At 39.0% G+C, this 23,473-nt stretch overlaps 1 protein-coding gene across 3 annotated transcripts in view; it reads right to left on the minus strand.

Moving 5' to 3' along the window:
- MOCOS (molybdenum cofactor sulfurase) overlaps positions 1-23,473 on the minus strand; it is a 210,396-nt gene that overhangs the window by 117,560 nt on the left and 69,363 nt on the right. For all 3 annotated transcript variants that reach the window (XM_074546568.1, XM_014264245.3, XM_026791008.2), the window contains exon 4: positions 8,274-8,912. In XM_074546568.1, the coding sequence (XP_074402669.1) occupies positions 8,274-8,912 (639 nt within the window). The remainder of the gene's footprint in view (positions 1-8,273; positions 8,913-23,473) is intronic.

The following is a 23,473-nucleotide window of genomic DNA, read 5'->3' on the forward strand; positions in this document are numbered from 1 at the left end:
GAGAGAAAAAGCTTTAATTCCTTCACTTTGAAGTAAATCAATCCCTTAACATTAATTAAATACAACTTGTATATTGTAAATACTGTCTGGGTCAAAAAGCCAGTCTCACCCTTTTACATCCAGTATCACGACATTTTAAGTAAACGGTACAAATGACAAAGAAAAAAATGTGATTTTTTTGTGCCAAACAAGTTATCATTATAAATACTTATATATCAAACAGGCTAATTAATCTCAAATGTAAAATCTACAAAGAATAATTAAAAATGTGCCATAAATTTATGAGCAGAAAACCAGTTCTGTAAAGTCACAATAGCTGGTGCTAGAAATTCACAAAGCCTTTAAAGAAGTATTAGAGAAAAGGTTTGATTCTAAATTGGAGCAGAAGAACTCCATAGGGTAAAACTATGTTATGACACCTTGTTAGCCACAATGACTTCAAAGATACATCCTGGTTCAAGCAAAATTTTCACTGTATTTGATCAAAGACAAAATCAAATTCTGATAGAGACCACAATTCCGTTCTTCCTTGCTATCATCCCAAAACACTTTGTATTTTAAGAAAAATGCATTTTACAATGAGCACCACATTTTTCTTTTTAAAAAATGAATGTGCTGTATCTCTCTAGCAGTTTATAAGGTTTATTTCATAAATGAGTAATTTGGTTTCTATTCATACAGTGGGATGAAGTTTCCCCAGATTGGTGCTTGCTGTGATTTACATGTGCCCCTCTGTAGTAGGCATGTGGCTACACTGGGCCCATGATTTCTACTGGCTTTCAATGGCACTTGCAAAACAAAAGATGGAACATGGCTAGTTAGATCAGCCTACTTCCAAGTAAGAGAATGTATAGTACAGTTAAAAAATTCTTTGTATTTCTGGGTTTTATTGATTTCATTATGCTGAACATTTCTAAAAAGCATGCAAGATCCACAACTTCCCCTGCCTGAGGAAAACACCTCCTTCTGTATTTGTTTCCATACTGTAGATTGCACCCTGGTATTTGGACACTCCAGGAGCGTGCAAATGAACAGAGGTGGGGCTGGCTGTATAACAGAAGCCATGTCTGCCAACTCTATTGCCTCTTCAAAGTTTTACCTATATTATTGCTTCTGTTTGGGTGATTTTCCACTAACCCAAGTCAAAAAACATGTTTTCAAGTGACTGGTTGTGCTCTACAAGCATTTATCAGGTGCACTGCTTTCAGTTTATCCCAGATTCAGCATATTTAAAGTGGATCCCATGGTGAATCAAGATCAAAAGTGATCCCCTCAGGATAGCATTTGGGTCGTTGATGTAGAATTTTCAGTTTATTCTGACTATGCTGGGGAATGAAACAACTTCAGTATTGAAAAAAAAAAAACACCCAGAGGATTAGACTGCAAAATGATACACGAATGCCTTCTTAATGGTGGGACTTGGAGTAAAAAAAAAATGAGCAAAACTTCCCTTTGCATCAAATACTGAAGAATTTGGCTGGCTGCAGTGATGGCTGGCAGAAAAACACAGCAAATGTCAGCTGCCACTTTGGATGTCCTGAGAGGTAACAAAACAGACTGCATGAAGCTTGCCAGCAGATACTTAACACTTCAGCAGAGAAGGGAAAGAGTAACTGGTTAGTTGAACCTTCTTACAGTTATCCTTTTATTTTTCCACAGCTCTTGTCTTGAAAACCGGTTATAGAAGTTGTCAGAATTCATTTCTATCAGTTAAATGAAAGGACTTTGCCTTTCAGACACAGGGAGCAGCTGAGTGAGAGCGCTATGTAATTCTTCTCAATGACCTCTGACCTCTCATCTCTGCAGGACAGGGTGGCGCTGGGAGCTGAGAGGAAGGAAAAGAGTTGTCCACTGTCTTGATCTCTGTTTAGGCTTACAAGTCCCTGTCAGGAGCTGCAACATGTCTGCCAAGTGCAGAAGCCATTCTCATGGTGCAAACAACCCATTAGAAATTAGATGAAGATCCTGTCACTTCCGAAGTATCTAATCTGAAATCCATCACTGCTATTTGAAAGGGTGCTTGTTCAGAAAATTCTCCCATAAGTGGCCCTGGTTGGAAATCTCTACACATCACAAAAATGCAGAAGCCGCATAGCAAAATGCTTAAACAAAATGTGTTTCTGACAGGGTGCACTTAGTCCTCTTACCACATTAAAGTAATCATGGGCAGATGGCCAGAGTCCTCATGTGGGGAGCCAATGAGCATGTGCCAGACTACAAGGTGAGCTTGCACACAAAGACTGTGCTCTTCTCAGCACAGTCCAGGCCCTGGGTGATTTCTCAGCACTATGAAGAGCTTCGGTGGAATAAGCCAGCACCTGTCAGTATATTCTTTCTTTCTAGGCTGACAGAAACGATCATGCTAAAGAGATTGCTTCAGGCAGATCAGCTTTATTTGCCAAAGGATTCTTAAGCTGCTGCATACCCACCAACCAGCCTCAGGATTTTGTCTTAGCTCCAGCTCTTGGGACCCTAGTTTTCATCCCCAGCTTTTTGCCTCTATTTTCCATTCCTTGCTTCCTTCCCTTCTCCTCAGCACACACAAACCCAGAATGCAACTGAGGACCCAAACCATGTCAGTATACACTACATAAGCATGCACAGAGTTGTCCCAGAGATCTCTAGCCACAGCATCAAGAATAAAGAAACATGCTGTGGCTAAGTGCAATGCATAATAGACTACAAAAGTGTGGGTGCTGCTTTGGGATTGTTAAATTATTCAAACAGCAGAGGCGAGAGTCACTAAAACTTGTCAGGGACAAAGTCGTGTCATCTGGATTTCCAAAGTTTTGAAAATGAATTTGGAAATGAACAACATACAACACCTAATGCTCTAGATATTTCACACTGTTAGACTCAGATGCAGATACCCAATTTAGAGATAACACAATAGCTCCTTTTCCCTTACTCATAAATTCCAGGATGATCAGATTCTGAATAGCATTCCCAGATACAAAAGAAAAATAGGGCAGATGATGAATATTTTATTGCTGAATTCTTGCTATCCATAATCATATTATTTTATTATCTCATGCTATGCAGAAAAAAAAAAAGGGAAATGAGGCTAGATTTGTGAATGATAATAGTAATTTGTCAAGCTGTTTGATACAAGGATGAAAATACAATAAACATGATTTTAAAAGTTGAGATAGGAAGATTGGCTACTGACATGAAATGGATAAACGTGGAAGTGATTTAAGGGTATTAAAGAAATGTAAAAGAGACTGTGGTACATTAATTTATATAGCAGGAAAAACAAAAAGTACAAGGAACACTAGCAAAAGCTGTATCTATTAAGAAAAATGGCAACCATTTTGACAGTCCTGGGATGGAAAGATGGATAAACCGTATCCTCTTACATGTTTCCACTTATGTTTCACCTTGACTTCAAAAAAGCTATTTTCTTAGTACACCGCTCTTGGATTATGTGTGAATGGGGAATACCTTCTGCTAGTGGCACTCAGACACATATATTCAAATCCCCTTTTCCAATGACATTTGCTAGAGTTCAAGTTTTCTTATGAATTACCACATGAAATGACATGTTTTATTTTATTCAAGCCAAGTACTAATCACACATTGTAAAGAACATTTTTAAAAAAGAAGAAAATTAAAAATAAAACCCTTTTGGAACTGCAAAGACACCTCTGAAGAGACAATGCAGATGGAGCTTGGGAGAGGTGCACAAAATCAATCACAGAAGCACACAGGCTGGAAAGGACCCTTGGGAATCTCAAATCCAACCTCCATCATAAAGCATGTCCAGGTGGAGCAGGTTGCTCAGGGCTTTTGCCAGTTGGATTTGGATGCCTACAAGGACAGAGGTTCCTTACTGCAATATGGCAGGAACCTAGAGCTGCTCTTCATGTGACAAATAATGACCCAAGTGTTTCAGCCACTAGCAAAGAAATGGAAATGTGGCCCACAGATAAGGTAATCATATTAACTCTGGCTATGGTGACCTGGCATTTCATTTGAAGTTTAATAGTTCTGTTCCTAACTGCTCTGCCTGTATTTCATTATTGGGAAAACACAACAAAGCAAATCCCATAGCAGCTAAGAGAAAAAAAAAAAAAAAAAAGAAAAAAAAAAAAAGAAAAAGGTGATATAGCTTGAATCACATTGATTGAGAACAATGCAACACGTTGTTTTTACTCTTCAAGAAAGTTGTCCTCATTCCTGAGCTACATTTGAAAACATCAAGCTTCCCCAGGCAGAACTTTAAGTCTTCACAGTTATGGACTGCAGCAGTAATGCCCTAAACATGAACTTTTAAATATTGGCTTTTCAAATAACAACCAAAGGATCAGATGATGTCAAGTATAAATATTGACCTATGAACAATGACTTAGACTGTCTGCATGACGCTTTGGTGTTTAATGGGAGCTAGTATCCAGCTGTCAGTTTTGATTATTTTAGTTTTAATCCCTCATACCAAAGATTACACATTGTGTACCCAGACATAGAAGCCAATTTCCTTTGTTTCTAACTCTGAAGTAGAAGACGGGTAAAGCAGGCCCTTCTTCTGAACTCAGTAAAAAAGCCCTTGAAACAGTGGGAGCCACAGATACATGAAAGATTTATAATTAGTCGACTTTTGAAAACTCTTGAAAAAGATACAGAAATAGAGTACCCCACCAGGTGCCCACACACCTTTCCCTTCCTAATTAAAGAAAGTATAAAAGCACAACTGAGATCTAAAACACATTTCAGATGTTTTCATCTGCTATGCAGTCTCAGGAGTCATGTATCAATTACCTCTAGAAAAGCTGCTTGGAAACTAGAGCCTGCCCAGGTGAAATTAAAGGGAGTTTTATCCTTGGCTCGCAGATGATGCAGGAGCACCCTGGGATCCCATGATTTCTATGCCCTGTTATCCTGAATTTCAGTGAGAGTTGTGCTTCAAAGCCTTTTTGGTTTGAAAAGTCAGAAAGAGAGGTCTGAATGGCAATGTTTCCCTGCTCTTTTTATTTCTATATTAAAAGATTAACTGGACATTCACTGTACCAACATCCAATTCAGAAATAATGCATGGTCTCAGCTAGCAAGAGCCAGGTGAATGCGGCCAGCCTCTGCATTTACCAGTCCAGAACCAGAGTCCCCCAGCAGCATTCATCAGAAGAGGTGCAATACATGAGGCATCATTTTGCACACAGTGGAAGGTCAGATATTCACATCATGGGAGATGCAGGGCACTGTGCTTCTGAATACACATCCACAAACAATTGAAAGGAAAGAAGGGCTTTTTTTACCACTTCCTCTTTTCACCTCTAGCCTTTCCCAAGGGCTATAATTTTATATGTATCTATTTATCAATATATATATATATATCATATTTGTTAGAATACTGTGGGATAAAGCCCTGGCAGGAAGAGTGAGGCAAGAGAGCTGGTTAAGATTCAAGGGTCATCTATTCCAAGCTTAGGAATGATGCATCTTAATAAAGAGGAAATCAGGCAAAAATGCCAGGAGACCTGCATGGATAACAAGGAACCTCTGAACAAACAAAAACACAGAAAGGAAGACTGCAGGAGGTGGAAGCAAAAACAGGTAACCCGGAAGGAATACACAGGGGTTGTCTGAGATGCTAGACATCAGGCTAGGAAAGGTAGAGCCCTGAGAGAATTAAATTTTGACAGGGACATCAAAGGAAACAAGAAAAACTGTGCATTAGTAGTAAAAGGAAGAATGTGGGCTCTCTCCAGAAGGGATCAGGACACCTGGTTACCCAGGATATGGAGAAGGCTTTTCAACGACTTTTTTGCCTCTGTCTTGACTGGCAAGTGCTCCAGCCACACTGCCCAAGTTACAGAATGAAAATGCAAGAACTGGAGAAATGTGGAAAACTGTAGGAAAATAACAGATTTGAGACCATCCAAGGAATCTGAAGGTGACCAAGTTCATGGCATCTGATGAGATGCATCTGTGGGTCCTGAAGGAACTGGTGGATGAAGTGGCTAAGCCACTTTCCATTGTATTTGAGAAGTCATGGAGGCCAGGTGAAGTTCCCAGTGACTGGAACCCCCACTTTTAAAAAGGGAGGAAAGGAATACCTGGGGAGCTACATGTTGGTTAGTCTCACCTTGGTGCCCAGCCAGAACATGGAGCAATCACACTGGCAATTATGCTAAGGCCCAAGTTAAATAAGAAGGTGATTTCTGCCAGCCAACATGGTTTCACCAAGGGCAAACCATGTCCAACATTTTTGGGTGGCCTATTACGATGGTGCTACAGCTTTGGTGGATAAGGGATGAGCAGTGACATCATCTACCTGGACTTCTGGAAAGCACTTGACACTGTCTTGCACGACACTCTTGCTCCTAAACTGAACAGGCATGGGTTTGACAGATGGAGCCCCCAGTGGATGAGTGGATGGGTGATGACATGCAAAGAGTTGCCACCAATAGCTCGATGTCCAAGTGGAAATCAATGAAAAGAGGTATTCCTCAGGGGTTGATATGGGGACTGGCACTGTTCCCCATCTTTGTCAGTGATGTAGGCAGTGGAATTGAGTGCAGCCTCAGCAAGTTTGCCAATGACACCAAGCTGTGTGGTGCAGCTGACACACTGGAGGGAAGGGATGCCAGAGGGCCCTTTGCAGGCTTGAGAGGTGGACCTGTGTGAATATCATAAATCTCAACAATGTCATGTAAAAGGTCCTGCAGACGGTTCAGGGCAGTCCCAAACACAAATACAGGCTGGGTGGAGAATGAACTGATATCAGCCCTGGGGAGATGGACTTGGATGTGTTGATTGATGAGAAGTTCAACATGAACCAGCAATGAGTGTGCTGGCAGCCCAGAAAGCCAACCATGTCCTGGGATTCATCCAGAGCAGTGTGGCCAGCAGGTCGAGAAGGGGATACTGCGCCTCTGCTCTGCTCTCATGAGACCCCACCGGAATGCTGCATCCAGCTCTGAGGCACCCAACATAGGAAGAAAATGGATCTGTTTGAGTGAGTCCAGAAGAGGGTCATGAAAATGCTCAGAGGACTGGAGTACCTCTCTTACAAGGACAGGCTGAGAGAGCTGGGGCTGTTCAGCATGGAAAAGAGAAGGTTCAGGGAAGACCACACAGTAGACTCCCTTACCTGAAGGAGGCCTACAAGAGAACTGGAGAGAGACTTTTTACAAGGGTGTATACTGACAGGACAAAGGGAAATTCAAATGGAAAGAGGGAAGGTTTAGATCAGATATGAGGAAGAATTTTTTTACTGTAAGAGTAGTGAGGCAGTGGAAAAGGTTGCCCAGAGAAGTTCCTCAATGCCTCATCCCTGCAAGTGTTCAAGGCCAGGATGGAGGGGCCTCTGAGTAATCTGGTCTAGTGGAAGGTGTCTGGGCCCACAGCAGGGGGCATGGAACTAGACAATCTTTAAGGTCCTTTCCAACACAAACTGTTCTATGATCCTGTGATGAAATGCTGATCTCTAGCACTTCCTTTGTGCAGATGTGAGACAGGAAGAAAGACCCTTAACTGCAAGTTGTTGCTGACATGAAGGAGAGGGGCAGAGAGACCAAGCACCACTAAGAGTGGCCCTTCAGTGTGTTCAGGAACTGGTGAAGCTTATCTTACTTCAGCGTGTTCAGGAACTTAAGGTGAAGCTTACCTTATTGCCCTGCATTTTCTTATGTGTGAATGTTTGACCTCCTTTAGGTGTTCTCTATTTTCTGTAGGAGAGCTTCAGAGCTATTTCAGAACCTCAGCCAAGGAATAAGAGCACTGCAAGCATTCATTGTAGGTAATGTATTTTACAGAATTTGTTATTCTGATAAAGCTTGTCTTGAAGGTAAAGCACTGCACATTTCCAGTGAAATACATAGAACTAACTTTGCAATTTCACTGAGGGTAGTTACGCTGTGTGATCAACCTTGCTCTGGCTGCTTTGGGTGAGGAGTTTCAAAAACAATCAAGTTTCTACTGAGGTACCTTAAACACAAATTAAAAAATGCATGGATTGACCTTTATGTCACTGAATGAAGCCTAAAATGTCACAGAATGAAACCTTATATTTTTAGCAGTTTTGGCAAACTAGATCAGGAAAGGAAGGTAGATATTTAAGATGATGTTCTTTAGCTAAGAAAAAAGAATAAGACAAACTGAGTCAGATGTGAGATACCTATGCAACTGCATAAAACGAACATGCATCATAGCCCAGTGCATATGCCAAGCCTGAGACATTTGTCTAATGCAAATGATACTGCAAATAATATCAGCAAAAAATCAAAAGCAAAAAATCAAAAGCAAAAAATTTGTTTTGTTAGACAAAGTCTTACCTTTCTGCTATGGATTTCCTGGGGAAATAAAAATCCTCTCCTGCGAGATAGGCAGCTGCAGTTCCACCTCCGAAATAGGTTTTCCTCAAGAGGGGAGCAATCCTGTTGTTTACCAATAATGCTCCTAAACCAGTTGGGAATCCAAAGATTTTATAGAATGAGATAGGGACAAAGTCAGCTTGGTGAACTCCCAGGTCTAATGGAGAAGTGCTCACGTACGAGGCTGCATCTAGTAGAACAAACCACTTCCCTGGTATTTTGATGGGGCAGAGTCTTCCAGATTTTATGTCCTGTATCCATGAAAGGGGATATTTGGTACCAGAGAAATTGCTCTGAGCTGGGTAAGAGAATAGATGAGGTGTTGTGCAGTTTTGTTCTTCAGCTGGTAACCTGCTTTTTGCTACCAAAATGTCCTTTGGTTTTATTGGAACCGACAAGACATTCATTGAAGCAGTTATGCCCCTCATACCAACCACAGATGTGTGGCTGTCAGTTAGGTAACAAAATCGACTGCTGGGCTGCTTTGTGCCTTCAGGTATCCAAGGGAATGATTCTGCTATCAGTTTCAGTGCAGCTGTGCATCCAGATGTGAAAATGATGGTGTAATCCTCAGCAGTAGTGTGAAAGTGTTGCAATATTCTGAAAAATAAAAAGAAAAATATCTATTTATTTTCTGATTTTTTTCTTTTATTGCTGTGTGATATATTTTGGCATTCCTCACCATAAGTTCTACTCGGACTTCAGATATGAATAGAAGTAGACAAGTTTTGCCAAACAGTACAATAAACTTCAGCAAGGGTACCTGAATCATTCTGCCCACAAGAGACTCTTTTCAGTGCTGAAGTGAACGTGGTTGTGTTCTTAAGAAGCCAATTTGCCTGGCTCCAAATAGAATGGCCAGTCTGGTCCCTCAGTGGAATGAGAATCAAGCCTGCATATAATTAAAATTGCACTGTCCTTCAGAGAGACCAGTTTTATTTGCAAACTATGAGGGTTTTCAGTTTACAAAATATTTAGAGCAAACAAAGTATGTTTCAGTTAAGATAATCTACTTAAGTAGTGGACATCCAAATTAAGGGTCACAGTATTCAACAGGGAAACCTTAGCAAACAGCTTTGCTCCTTGCTTGTGTTATTAACAATAGAAACAGAAGGCAGCAAGAAGCAGACACACATTTCCATGGGCCTTATGCACATAAAGCTGTAATCTCTGTACTCCACAAAGGTAGCGCAAAGCAGAAGAAATCTGATGTTTTCCAATGAGCCAGACTATGAAAAGCAAACTGGCCTCTGGAGGCATGTTTGGGCTACACATTCTTTGATGTCTTGACAGCACCTTGCTGGCCCTGAACCACCTTTTGTGAACACCATCTAACACAGATGTGGTACCCATGCTAGGCTGTGCATCTACTACAGCTTTGCAGTGTGCAAGATGAATCATTACAGAGATTGAGGAACAGCTCAAATTCAGTCACCTTTCTCACCTTTTTCACTTGATGGACTTCCTCTGAATTAACTTTATAAAACTCCTACTAAAATAAACAGAAAATGTAACAAATATCTGAGAGACATCCACTTTAGTGAATAAAGCAGAGCAAAGAAAATTGAACCAGAGCATACATGTTACTGCTCAGAAATGCTTTCCAAGCAGCTGGCATTTGATCTATTGAATTCCAAGAAAAAGACCAGCATTTAGAATCTATGAACTCTGGTTTCCAATGGGTATCATTAAAAGCTTGCATGTTTTATACAACAGAATATTCCTTTGCTAGAAGACGCAGAAAATGAAGATTGAACTGCATTTAAATATAAGTTGCACAAAAGATTATGTGACAAATTTGAGTTAAAAATCCTGATAGGACAGTGATGAAATTCCTTAAAATTTTATTCATCCAGTCTGAAACACAAATGCTACAGGGAAAGGGTTTTAGAGCTGGGTGGTGGGTGCAGCAGACAAATATTAAACACTGGAAAAGAAACAATTGCAATGGCTTTGATGATTTGCACTAAAAAACTACCCTAAAAAGGCCTACTGAACTGATATTTTGAATACTTTCCTCAGTTGAAGAAAACTCTTAAGGTACTGGGAAGTACAGGATGCAACAGATGGATTCATAGGCCCAACTGAGACTCAACTTTCTTCAGAACTTAAATTTTTGAAAACTGATGCAAATGGTAGGTATCTTGTGTCTGGAAATGAAGAAAAAACTGCAACTCTTAGGAAGAAGCAGGTCATGGATTTAGGCATTAAGCATTCCAAGAAACCATTTGAAAGAATTCATAAGAATCTTTCTGAAACAACTTGCCAGGGGATAGTTGCTGCAAGCATTCACAGGACATAATTTTTAAAGACCGCCTTCATAGAAACCAAATTTTCCCTTAGAGTTTAGAAACCCCATAAGGGACAGGAACAATCACAGACTTTTTTGTATCAGGTATTGAGGTGACAGCCTGCCTCATCCATTGCTGTGACCCGAATCACTCCCCTTTCCCCCTGCACAGAGCCATGCAGCCTCTCCCTCCACCTCCTGCTTTGCAGCCTGTGGCATGTGTATGTCACATAGGACACCTGAAACCTTTAACCCAGGTGGCTCCAAGGTTAACACTCAGAACCATGCCCTGAATTTCTGTCCTGATATCATTCTGCCTTTATTCTTCTTTCTTTCTTTCCATTTACCTAGATACAGAAAAGGTTGAAAGCAGAAAATGAAAGAGTCCTAATTTCATCTTCAGGGACAGAGAAGGAAAGCATTATACCTCTGTTTCTAGGGGAAAGGAATGGTGGGAAGTGGATTAGAAAGGAAGTTGGGTCTTTGTGGTTGTGGGCATAATTTTCTATGTATTATATGATGTGGCTTATTTTTGTATGCTCTACAGTCATATAGGATAGATTTTTGGAATATATCATCACACTGATATAAACAAAACTGCAAAAAGGTAGTGCACTTCCAAGAAAAATCAACAACAACAAAGTATCCAACTTGGTCTATTTTTACCTCTGTGAGCTGTAGGACAAGTTGTGTATTCACATGTATGTGTACACACAGAATACATTTTGAGCTAAAAAACTAGATGATAGGAGCAAATTCTTAATATGCAACATCTTGTCATAAGAGTCAGCTAAAAAGAGCAACAACAAAAAGCAAGCTGAAGGCTATTATCGAGTCTGCTCCTCTTTTACTCTCGAAATGTCTCTGTTCCCCTCCCCACTTAACATCTTTGTGCCACACAGGCTCAATGCAGGGTGAGACACACCAGATAAAAAGTGAAATTTTGCATAAGAATGGCACCTGGAATTCTCCACTGGAATTGTACTTGCTTACCACAGAACTTAATTTGACCAAAAGACTATAAATGTGTGTAGCTGGAATGCAACAACGGTGGAATGGGATTTAATAACGGGATGCTGTCATCCAACCATGAAAATCAGAGCCAGTGAGTACTTTTATTAAACATTTTAAGAATTCTACAAAACAATAAATACTATTTTGGATTGTTTAGGCTCACAAATAGTGACAGCTCTATGTTTAATTCATAAATGAGTGAGACAAAGCTCATTGGTATTTTAACTATATTTAGTTTTAGTTCATTCAAATTCAGAAATAACAGAACAGTTCTGAAATAAAATCTCTGACACAACTCTGTTGCATTATCTATTCAGTTCAGTACTAAAAATTGACTTTCACACAAAAAAAAATCAAGCTTTATGGTTAATTTTCAGAAGTTTCCAAATAAATTAGAAGCTTTTTTTTTTTTAAAGCTATTTCAGTTCCTAGAGTTAGAGAAACAACCAACTTACATTTCTAATTTACTTAGATGGGAAAAGATTCTTTGGTGAGACAAATTAGCTGCCTATTGAATTTTGAGTCTCCAAATGCCTTATAAAATTGCTGTGACTCCAGTACTTGCAAAAGAGGTCGAATTTTTCAGGTCAGACTTACATTTTGATTGAACTATTTCTAACATTGAAAAGAAAAATAAGTAAATAAAGCAATAGGAATGAGTTCAGGGATTTTTTTTCTCCAGAATGACTTCTAACATGCAGACCAGAAAAGCTGCAAGAACCTCAGAATAAGGTTTATAAAATGAATACCACAAACTCTTGAACTAGAGCAGCACTGCCATGATAAAATCAGAGTACTCTGGGATAGAAAACTGCAATATGTCTCAATGACTTGTGCAGCCCACAGTCCTACATCCTCTGTTTTGACATGGATATTGGGAAGCACTGGCTATTACACACAAAATTCCTAATGCTGCCTGTCTTTGTGGAAGACATTCCCCATTACAGTGAAATGCAGTACACCTTTATTACACTCCAGAAAGATTTATAGCCATATATAAGGTCGCCGTTGGCAGCAGGACTAAAGACTCGCAGTGGAAAACTGATAACTTGATCTACTACAGCTGACAGCTGCAAAGAGCAGTAGCATTTTATAGTATTACAAATTCCCACTTTTCAAGGGACTCTATGGAGGAAATGACTAAGAGGGTAATTGTTTCATGAAACCTATGGATACCACTGTGCCATCACTTGTGAGATGGCAGAAAGGCTGAGGAATGAGTCCCTTGCTGTCTTGCTGGCAAGGTGAGGGAGGAAGCTGCAAGCTCCGCTTCTCCTTGTCTTCTCAATGTCCCCAGGAGTATAGATTGTGGCATAGATCATGCAACCTGTCCAGAGAGAAGGCACTGAAAATGCCCTCAACTTGACCACACTTCGCTGTGTATGTTTGTATTCTGAGACCTCTCTGTTAGCTGGTGTACAATCATTTGTAAAAGTTGCCAGGAGAGTTCTGCATCATTACAACAACAGTTGAGCCAAAATGCCTTTCCTCTTCAAAGCAAACACTGGCAAAGAAAGTCAATTTTCAACCCAACCAAGCCTGCTGTCTCATTTTATATGCTTCATACACACAAAATTAGTAATGAGTTTTATACTTAAAGATTTCTATAATCAAGTCATATATTTAGATGGAATAGCCACATCATCTAACTTATCTAATCCAAAAGCCCAAACTAATAGTTTAATTAGAACTATCACTCCACAGCGCCACTGGCAGCTCTGCAGAAGGTAAAGGACACTATTTGTTCAGCTACCCTAGGGACAGAGTGAACTGAAAGTTAGATGAAAGAGATGCTCTCCAAAGCTGCTTCCTGGCTGCCCTTCCCTCATGCAAGAAGCCCCATGTTCCTCCTTGCCATCAGCTCTTTGTAGCTTTCAGCAGATCAGTAGCAAACAAACTTATTCCCATAGTACACCATTTCCATTACAGACTCCCAAAATTCAGGTCATTGACATGGCTTTTCTTACATGTTGCTAGGCTTAAAATACTTCTAAAAAAAGTTATACATCAATTTCTCTCTATACAAATCTACCTTTCGAAAACAGCTGTAAAAAGATGAAAAGAAATTATATTGTTAGGTTTTCTTCCCTCCATACTTTAATTCCAGTTGATACGAACATTTCTATCTCTAGTTAGCAATTTCAAAATACAGTCAAGGAATTTGTGGTTTATATCTTTTATATTTGTATTCACAATTTATTTAGATTGTATGAGTTTTCATAAATATGAATACAATGATTCTCTAGCCAGTAGCTGATCTATATAAAAAAAACCCTTATAAAAATTTACATACAACAATTTTAACAGGAGATTCAGACTCAAAGACAGAAACATAGTTACCCATTCAAGTTTAGGTAGCATTTTATAAAGGAAATTTTTCAGCTGCACATTTACATCTAAATTATTTTTTTATTTTAGCATTTTTTCAGTGTCATGCTATCCAGATTCACAAATCCAGTTTGGACTTGTATTGAGAGATGCTTACCTTGGACCTTAGAAATATCATCATATTGTTTTCTGCTTTATGGAAACTCTGAAAAGATGTAACATGCTATTGTTCAATAAATAGGTTTTGTGAGAATGAAATTTAAAAATTACTTCAGAGTCATAAAATACTTTTTTTTTGTTTAATTTTGTTTAAATGTACCTTTTCTTTAATTTAAATTCTGTAACTGGCATTTTAAGCCTTTCTGCACAGAAGTGCAAGTTGAAGTGGAGAGTGGCTGAATCTACATTTCTGAGTAAGAATGTTTTAACATTTCCCATTTATTAAACAAGAGTCAGATGCAGCTAACAAAGCAGTCAATGGAATAGCTCCCACCAACTTTTGTGAGAGCTCCTAAGGTCCTGTAAACTGCTGTGCCTGTTACAGACACTTTGAGGCTTAACCCCTGCTTTCAGGCTTAACTTCACATGCAGCTGTATGTATTTTCCTCTCTACATATACAGAGAAAAAAGGAAAAGAAAGTGTGGCTTTCCTCATTCAAGCCAGCACAGAAGGATACCACAGAAAGTGCTCCAGTTTACAAATCAAGAAGACAGGCTTTGCAGGTAGGAAATATTTTATATCTTATTTCATAAAGATAAGGTCTAAATCCAGTATGTCACAGCACCAAGTTATATTCTTATTGTCAATTCTGAATTCAAATAAAAGCAAACTGAAATCCATAAATTCTTTAAAGAATCAAATATATTAGAGTAAGGAAAAAATTACCTAGCCTGTCTCCCTTCAGAAAAACATAACTTAAAGGAAAAAAACCCTTGTAAAGGTTCAGGTTTGGGGTTTTTTTGTTTGGTTTGTTCCTTTATTTGTTTTTTCTTACAGCAATGTTTTCATCAGAAATCTATACCATATAATCTGCAACCTGGGTAGCTAATCTCCAGTGGAGATCCACCAAATTGAAGGATTTCCCTATGGATTAATACCAGCATGAGAAAGAGCAGTGGGATAAATAATCTTTTACAGTTCTTTCTCAGTTTCCTCAGTCAGTCCCCATTTCTGTTTCAGTTTTCTTTCTCATACTGACAGTGTACAAATTTAGATTTTTCAGAGTACATGCTAACTGTGAAATAGCTGCACACTGCCTTGTTTATCCTCAGTAGTTACATATACATAAACTTCTTTTCTGACCATTTTACTGGAAAGGCACTCATTCTGAACCCAGCTTCTTCTCATTACTGCTTACAGAAGAGTAATTAGGATCCTACCCATTGACATGACTGTTGTTTATTTGCTCCCTGGAGACAAAAAAAAATTATTAGATGGAATGCACCTCATAAGTTTCACTTGGCATGGGCAGGTGATGGAAAAATCCCCCCTTCTATTGGAAAGCATTACTTTCCGTAGGCATTCGCACTCAGACATCTGAAATGAAGCATTATAATCCCTTACACTTATTCCCCTGTCCAGTTCACTGGAGACACACGGGAAATACCCGTTTGCTTACAAAGGGTCATAGCCAACAAATCCCCTCTCCAGCTGCACCAAGCTGGCAGCTCAGCAGAATGCCTGGAGTTTCCCCTCACACAGCAGTTGTAGGAGAGCAGGGGATCTTTTGTGGCCACAAAACATCTTCCTGCAGGAAAAGATGCTTTGATGAACAAAGCCTATGAGAAGCACACACCCTGACTGAGAGGTGTTGACCCTCATTACTGATTTCAAAGTGCACATTCAGAAAGTGTTCAGTGTCACACCTGGCACCCTGGCAGAGCAAACTACAAATAAGGGTGGTATTATGGCTCTGCATGTAATCAAAAGAGCAAAACAGACTCATGAAATCCACAAAATCCGATGCTGCAAGTGCCCTGTTGGTAGAGTTTGTTCTTACACACGACTGTATCTCCTCTCACTGACAGAAATCTCCAATGCCTGTAACTTTCTAAATGTGGCAGAAACCCCTGGGTAACTGTTTTCTTTGAAATTAACTGCTATTTTTCTGTGTAGAGAGGGAAGATCAATAGCTACATGACTTTAAAACCACTTTGTGGATATTTTTTCTGAGAAAGATCAGCCAGATCTGTTTACTTCAGTACTTGAACAAGTGCCAAAGATTTGTAAAAACACCCATGAAAACCTAGTATTTTCATTAATTACAACACAAATGACTGAAAATTTAACCATAGGTTCTTTAAAGGAAAATTCACCACCTGGTATTCAAGTAACTAGGAAAGAAATGTAAAAAATAACCTGTATTTTAGGCAACCATTTAAGGAGAACTAGCCATAAACATCAAACAAGTAATGAAAAAACATTTCAAACTGTATTTGCACAAACTAATTTCCCAATTGAAAAAAAAGAAATTAAAATGAATTAGTTTTGAAATCATTCACATCCTAGAATTCAAGCTATTTCTGCAGGAAATCTTAGGAGTCACTAGGAGGAAGATAAAAACAAACACAAGAAGGTTTTGTGCATGGACTAGCATTTCACCTCAGCTGGCGGTCTAGGCAACTCCACCATGAGATGTTTTCAATACAGTATTTTCTTCATAAGTTACACCAAACACCCATAAAAAAAACGACTGTATTTTCCTCTTACCTAGCACAGACCGTAAGTTTTATATTTAGGCATCCCCTGAACAGAAACAAACACAAAAAATTTGCTTCAATGGTGAACATTCAAGACAGCACAATACCAGCCAGAGGTGCATTTATACCACGATTATGTGCAATATCCTATTAAAAGGCTACAGGAACAAATTAAAGGGTGTGCATATAGAAATTAGTATCACTGTGAGATATCTACACTGTGGACACCAGAGCAAATCCCTCTTTAGAGCCACCCAAAAACCACAGCCTCTGCATCAAGAAGCTCATCTGCCCTAAGCTAGAGGTCTGCCTTAGGCTAGGTGTCTCACCCTGGACATTACCAAACCCTTCCACTGCATGCCAAAGGCACCAAAATGCCTTGTGCACCATACACAGGTGTGCTCACCCAGCTTAACCTCAGCATCTTTGGAGTGCAAACATCTCTCTTGCCAATCTTACTTAGTAAGCTCTGATCTCTGACCTTTCCACATGTTCTGAGCTCCTGCTGGGACACTCAGTGTTGCAGTGCTGAATTAATGCTGCTACTGCCAGCAAGCATCACTGTCACAAGGCCTGCCTACCTGCCACAGAGATATTTGCTTGTAACTGGTCAGAAGTTACTGCACATTTTCTTTTCTGATTCTTGGAAACTGGAGCATAACACTTGGCTACTTTCAGCAGCATAACAAATAAAAATCTGTAAAGGTTTTTTCAGAAAAAAAACCAAACCCACTTAGGTGTTCTGATGGTTCCACACTCTCAAGTTTTCACAGTGGCTAACCTTTTAAGTAACATCAGATAAGAAATTAAATATTCTTCACTGTGCTAAAAAAACTTTATAAGCTAGCCTTTTTCCCCCCTTAAATAACATACAATTGCTTTCAGTATTTTTTAAACATTATTCTTTGTTTAACTTTCATTTAGTGGAATTTGTTTCCAGATCAGATTTAGCCTTTAAACTGTATATATCTGTGATCACTTCAGACATGGTTTGTTTTTTCTTCTGTAGTAGTTTTGTAGCTATTTTAAAAACTGCAGTATTTTTTTCCTGAAACACTGTGTCACATAACCCAGACACTCTGACACTGGCCAATCTCTTTTTCCTGGAAGTGCTAGAGAATGGACATGTGACAATGAGTCCATGACCAGTTTACAAAATGGATTTGCTGTCAAGTAAGCATGACTTGCACGTTTCCTGATATTTTAGACTGTAAGCCATGAGTAATGAAGCACAGCTGCAAAAGTATAACCCAGCAGCTCTCACACTCTCCAGCAACAGCTTGGTTTATTCTGTGGCACGTGAGACAAGCACAGGCCTATGTTCACTGAGTCTGCCATTACTTATTGAGCCTTTTTGGGCTGATGTTGCCTGGGACTGAGGTAGGTTTGAAATGCAGAAGGAGAGCAGGTGTGTAGACAAGCCTGTGCCTCTCCCACATACCACAGTTTCTCCACACCTGCTCCAAGCAAGTCCATCCCTGAGCCTTCCTGAGTGCCAGGGATCTAAGCACAACAGTTGTGACAAGGTGTGTGGGTCCCCAGCACTCCCACCCCACATGGCTAACAACCTTCTTCCACCATCTTCCATCAGAAGGTTGAGGAGTCAATCACTCTGATTTGTGGTTATCAGAAAATGGATACACTTGAGTCTGTAGCTTGTGAAGAATACAGCTGCTGACCTTCCTGGTAGGATGAACCACTTGGAAGACACCTTCCCAATGCTGACATCTATTTGATGGTTTCTACTCCAATTCCTCCTCTGAAACCAGGCCTTGATCCTAATCTTGAAACATATAAACTACAAATAAAGTACGATCACATCAGAGATCACACATGCATTGCCAATTCTTTAATATTAATATGTTTCTCTGGAGTAATTGCAAAACACAACGTGAAAGGAAACAAAGACAAAACGTTTTCATGTTAAAATGAGTCAACTACATAAAATGTACCCATAGTGGTGATGAAGTTCTCTGATTCCAAATTCCAGAAGCTCAGAAACTGACTGTGTCCAGTATAAACCCTTGGAACCACCTCTACAATATATTGTCAGTGTGATTGATGGTCTAACTACAAAAAATCATCAGACCCCCTGCCAGAGCTTTCTTGCTCAAAAGGAAAAAAGAATTATGAAGAAAGGATAAATTTTTGCATTTCATAAAAGTGAGCTCACATTTACTTGAAAAATGTGGCCCAGAACTTTGGAGGTACTCAGGTGCTTAAGAGGGAATTACATGATTTTGTGAATCTGGGTCTCAGTTACTATGGTGACAGCATTTGGTAAGTGCTCACAAATATATAGATCTTATTTCATCAAGGGTAGTTTTTCAAGTACTGTGCTTTTGTCTGGAAATTACTTTAGATGAATATCTTACTCTGAAATCACCTCAGTCTGCTTTCAAAATACAGAGGACTTACATATATCTATTCATGTATTTCAACAGTATTTTACTTTACGTGGCATAGTATCCCAGCAAATTTGGACTTATCCTCCATAGCAGTCTGTACTTCCCCTTGTTGTAGGAGAAAAGCCACAAGTGAAGCCTGGAAGAAGGCTGGCCACCATTTATTTCCCATTTGTTTTCCATGTGATGTGATGTCCCACTTCAGCAGCATTGCTCTGATTCTGCTTCCTAGGAAAAGCACTGAGGCATTTTACACAAAGCTGCAGACACTTCCTCAAGGGCAGTGACAATAATATGAAGAGAACAGGCAGTACGTCTCGGCACATGAACTCCTGAAACCTGCAAGGTGCAGGTTGGTAAAACACTGCAGTTGGTAAAACACTAGACTATCTGATTGCTTGTGAGTTAGAAACAGCACAGTGTCACAAATTCTTAGTGAAACCATCTTGGTGACTCTAATTACAGAAACACTCAAGAGTGAAAGGCTTTTCTGCTTGTTTGATGCATGCTGTTCCCACACTCTTGTGTTGGCTCAGACAGCCCCAAGATTTCCCAGAAACTATGAATGGAGGTTTCCTCATACGGGAAACATCATTTCTGCCTGTCAAGGCTCTCTTCATTCACCTTAAATTCTGACAATTGAGCTTCCAGTGCTCCTGGCAGTTGACAGAGAAACTGTTTGACACATGATGGATGCAACAAGGCATAAACGGCTGTTGAGGGATAGCCTTAAAACAAAGTTGGTGGCAATCTAAAACAGCAGGGAAAAAGGAACAATAAAAGCATTTTAAGGAGGTCACAACTGACATTTTTAGAATCATAAAATAAAAGCAGTTGACAGGAAACTTAAAACCCATAGGATTGCAAAACATCCATATAAAAGCCATTGCTTTATTAATTGAAGAAAAATATGAATAAAACTCAGGAGTCAGATCTTGCATATATGAGAGAGAGTTAAGAGAAGTATTTTATGACTTGCTGCAATCCTTCCCATCTTTTCTGAGGATCATTATTTTCAAACCAAAATGGACGTGACAATTATAACCTGAAACTAATGTTGTTTGAAGTGTCCCATTAGCTAATCCTGATATAAATTTAAGACACTACTGATTGGAAAATACCCATCAGAAGATGCATATGAAATAACCCTTCCTTTTTGAAAACCTGAAGACATAAGAGGTGACTAAAAACATGTACTAACAGCCAAAATTTCATATAATCCTTCAACATTTCAATCTCATATTGTAGAGCCTCTAGGCAGAAAATTTGAGTCAGAAAATGCAGTGGCTGTCCTGAATTTCTCTTTTAGCCTCTAGGAGGTAGAAACCTGACTCAGGAGGCCAGGAAATCCAGATGTGAGATGGTTGATTCATATATGAAAATACACACCTATGTTGACTATATTCTGGGAAACATTCTGAAAGCAAATTCATCACTGAATTACAATCTAAATTGTAATTTAGAGCAAATTACAAGAAGGAGTAATACTTAGGAACGTATTTATGGCATTCCAAGTGTGCCACCCTGCATAGTAAAGCCACAAAAAACCCCCCAAAAACCCACAAAACACCAAAACCCAAAAATAACCCAACCAAACAAACAAAAACAAACAAATAAAAAAATAGGTTAGGGAAAAATTCTCAAAATGAGCAGAGGACTATGCACATGTGTAGGATATTACACAAGATGGCACACCATGCTGAGCTGAAACAAAATACTCAGCATCTTGTGGGAAAAGAGCCACAGATCACACCTGCAAAATAGTGATTATGTTGACTTTTCAGGTTCAAGTTTCTTTTTGTTCCTTTCATAACAAAAGTAGAAAGAAACCGAAAGCTCAGTATGGAAAAACCTCAGCATGTTTAACTTCTTTTAAGTGCTATTTTAAATGGGATGATTAACAGTTTAAAACTTTTGCAAAAATTTCTCTTTCCTATTCCAGATACCAATGACCTTAAAAAAAACCCCAAAATAATGTGTTGCAGCTGACAACTGAAATCTGCACTGTAGCCTTTCACCACTTGAGTTGACATCTTATGTTGAGCTAGAAAAGCAGGAATACCCATTCTTCTTGAATACATGTAGATACACTGAAATTGCCTCATCAAAACTTGGGTAACTTCAGAGTACTGTCCATGTTCATGCACTGACAAAAGATTTGCTCCTCACTACATGATTTCCTAGTTTTGCTGTTCAGGGAAGTGGTTAACTAGTCTCATTTTCTTTGGTAAATATGTGGTCATTTTAGCAGAACTAATGGTAGTGACAACACTGATGCAATTCCTGTAAATGTATGCATGTGTAGGGACAGGTGTGTTGTTACATGCTCACAGCTGCATAAAAGGAAGCTCTCTACCCTGGATTACATTTCAAGGTAAACTATGGTCTAGAATTATTGCTACTGGGATCCAAAAGTTCTGAAAGTGTATTCAAGCTAAAACAAAAGCCTGGATATATTAATGTATTATCTTATAAAGTGATGAAACCCTTTTGGGAAAAATGTAATTAAGTGAATAAATCTTTCACTAGACATAGATTTAACCTATAACCCTTTTGCACTAGGGAATATAGGCATTCTATAAATTCAACAAAATTGGAGAGCTGTATTAATGGCTGGAAAAAATACATTCCACAACAAACAGAAATTGCAACAGCCTCTGTGTTACCCTGCACCACCACATTACTGTAAATTAGTTATTGTGAAAGTTATCTCTTCTCAAATACAAACCAGAGGGGATGTGAGCAGTAAGATCTGATCAGAGTTTTAGAGATCTACTAAAGCTGTTCTCCACAACCCTCAGATCAAATTCCAACAGGATCAAGTAATATTTCATATGTTTGAAGCAGGAGAACAGAATTACAAGTTGTTTAATAAGTTTATTATTAAAATCTACTCTCTTTCTGGTCTGTACTTTTAAACTCTACCTGTCATAATTTCAATACCATTTTGGAAGATTTGACACACCTTTGATGCTTTGATATTAGCTTTGGCAACATCTAATATCACAAGGAGCAGAATGAAAAGTGAATATATTTGATGAATATTTATTCAAAGTTCTAAGGACACTCATGGTGTGTATGTCTGTGCCCTTTGTACATGGCTTTCTGCAAACATTCCAGCAAATGCACAGCAAGCATAAATGATTACAAAATGTTCTAGGAAGGTAAATACTCAACTTGTAATTGTACATTAGAACTCTGATTCTAAGAGCTATGTTCTAAAGGCCAAAGGCAGAAGCTTACACACAGGCTGTATCTCATTAAAAGGTTCAAATTTTGAGTTAAAAGACCTCAAAATTAATTTCTGGCAAGCAACAAGGATGTCAGCAAATTATGTCATGAATAACAAACCATGCTGAAGAACAGTTTTATTTTTATGGACAATTTCCAGAGTAAGTGATATGAAACTCCCAACACAGAATAAATAATGATGTTCTTTGCCCAGCTCATGGTCACCAGCTCACTAGGAATTTGTCCAGAAATAGTATCAAAAGGCAACCTTTTTTTCAGAAGCCATACTTAAAGACAAATCCCAGAAGGATGTGTGAAAGTCCATTGTACTGCAGTAGTTATTTTTAGCTATCACACTTCAGATTTCATTAAGTGTTTGTTCAATGTGACAGAGCACCAGGAGGTAAGTGCTCTGGTGTATCATTTCACACTTTTTAATCATCGTCTAGACCATCTGGCTGCAACTCAAAACTGCATGTCCCTAAAACAAAGGTAGATGCATAAATTGTCAAGAGACGCCATCAAAGTAAAGTTACCTATGAGTATTAGCAGAAGAAGTCAGAAACAGTAAGTGGTCTGCTATAAAAAGCAGAAGGGCTCATTCCAAATGTACTTTGCTTGTGATTCAAAGACAATTAAATGTGAAGGGTACAAGATACGTTATGTGTTGGAGCTCATTCGCATTAAAGTTTATTGGGCTCTTTTTCATTATGCATAATTTTTCAACAAAGAAAAGGGCAAGAATTCCATAGATATTTTCAAACTTAGAGTTTGATTGTTTTGAAACTCTGACATTTCTCTATGTACCAATATTTTCATAGCCATATAAAATAAAGGTATAGTTACAGCCTCTTGCACAAAAGCTTCAAGAAAACAAATTTGATCAAATTATTAGGCAAGACCTTGCTCTGTTGAGATTGGGCAGCTATCAATCAGGCTTTTATTCAAGAGGTGCAGATGTTGTTTGCTAAGCCAGGGGTCATTATCCTATGTTTGGCACTGCATGTATTGCTACATATTTGGACAGGCTGGGTTGATGGGCTGGGGACAATGGCGTGAGGTTCAGCAAAGTGAAGCGCCAGGTCCTGCACTTCAGTCTCAAAAACCCTGTGCAGTGTTACAGGCTGGGGACAGAGTGGCTGGAAAACTGCCCAGCTGAAAAGAACTTGGGGGTGCTGGTCGACAGCAGCTGA

The sequence above is a fragment of the Zonotrichia albicollis genome, chromosome 1 (genome assembly GCF_047830755.1).
Source record: "Zonotrichia albicollis isolate bZonAlb1 chromosome 1, bZonAlb1.hap1, whole genome shotgun sequence".
Lineage (NCBI taxonomy): Eukaryota > Metazoa > Chordata > Aves > Passeriformes > Passerellidae > Zonotrichia > Zonotrichia albicollis.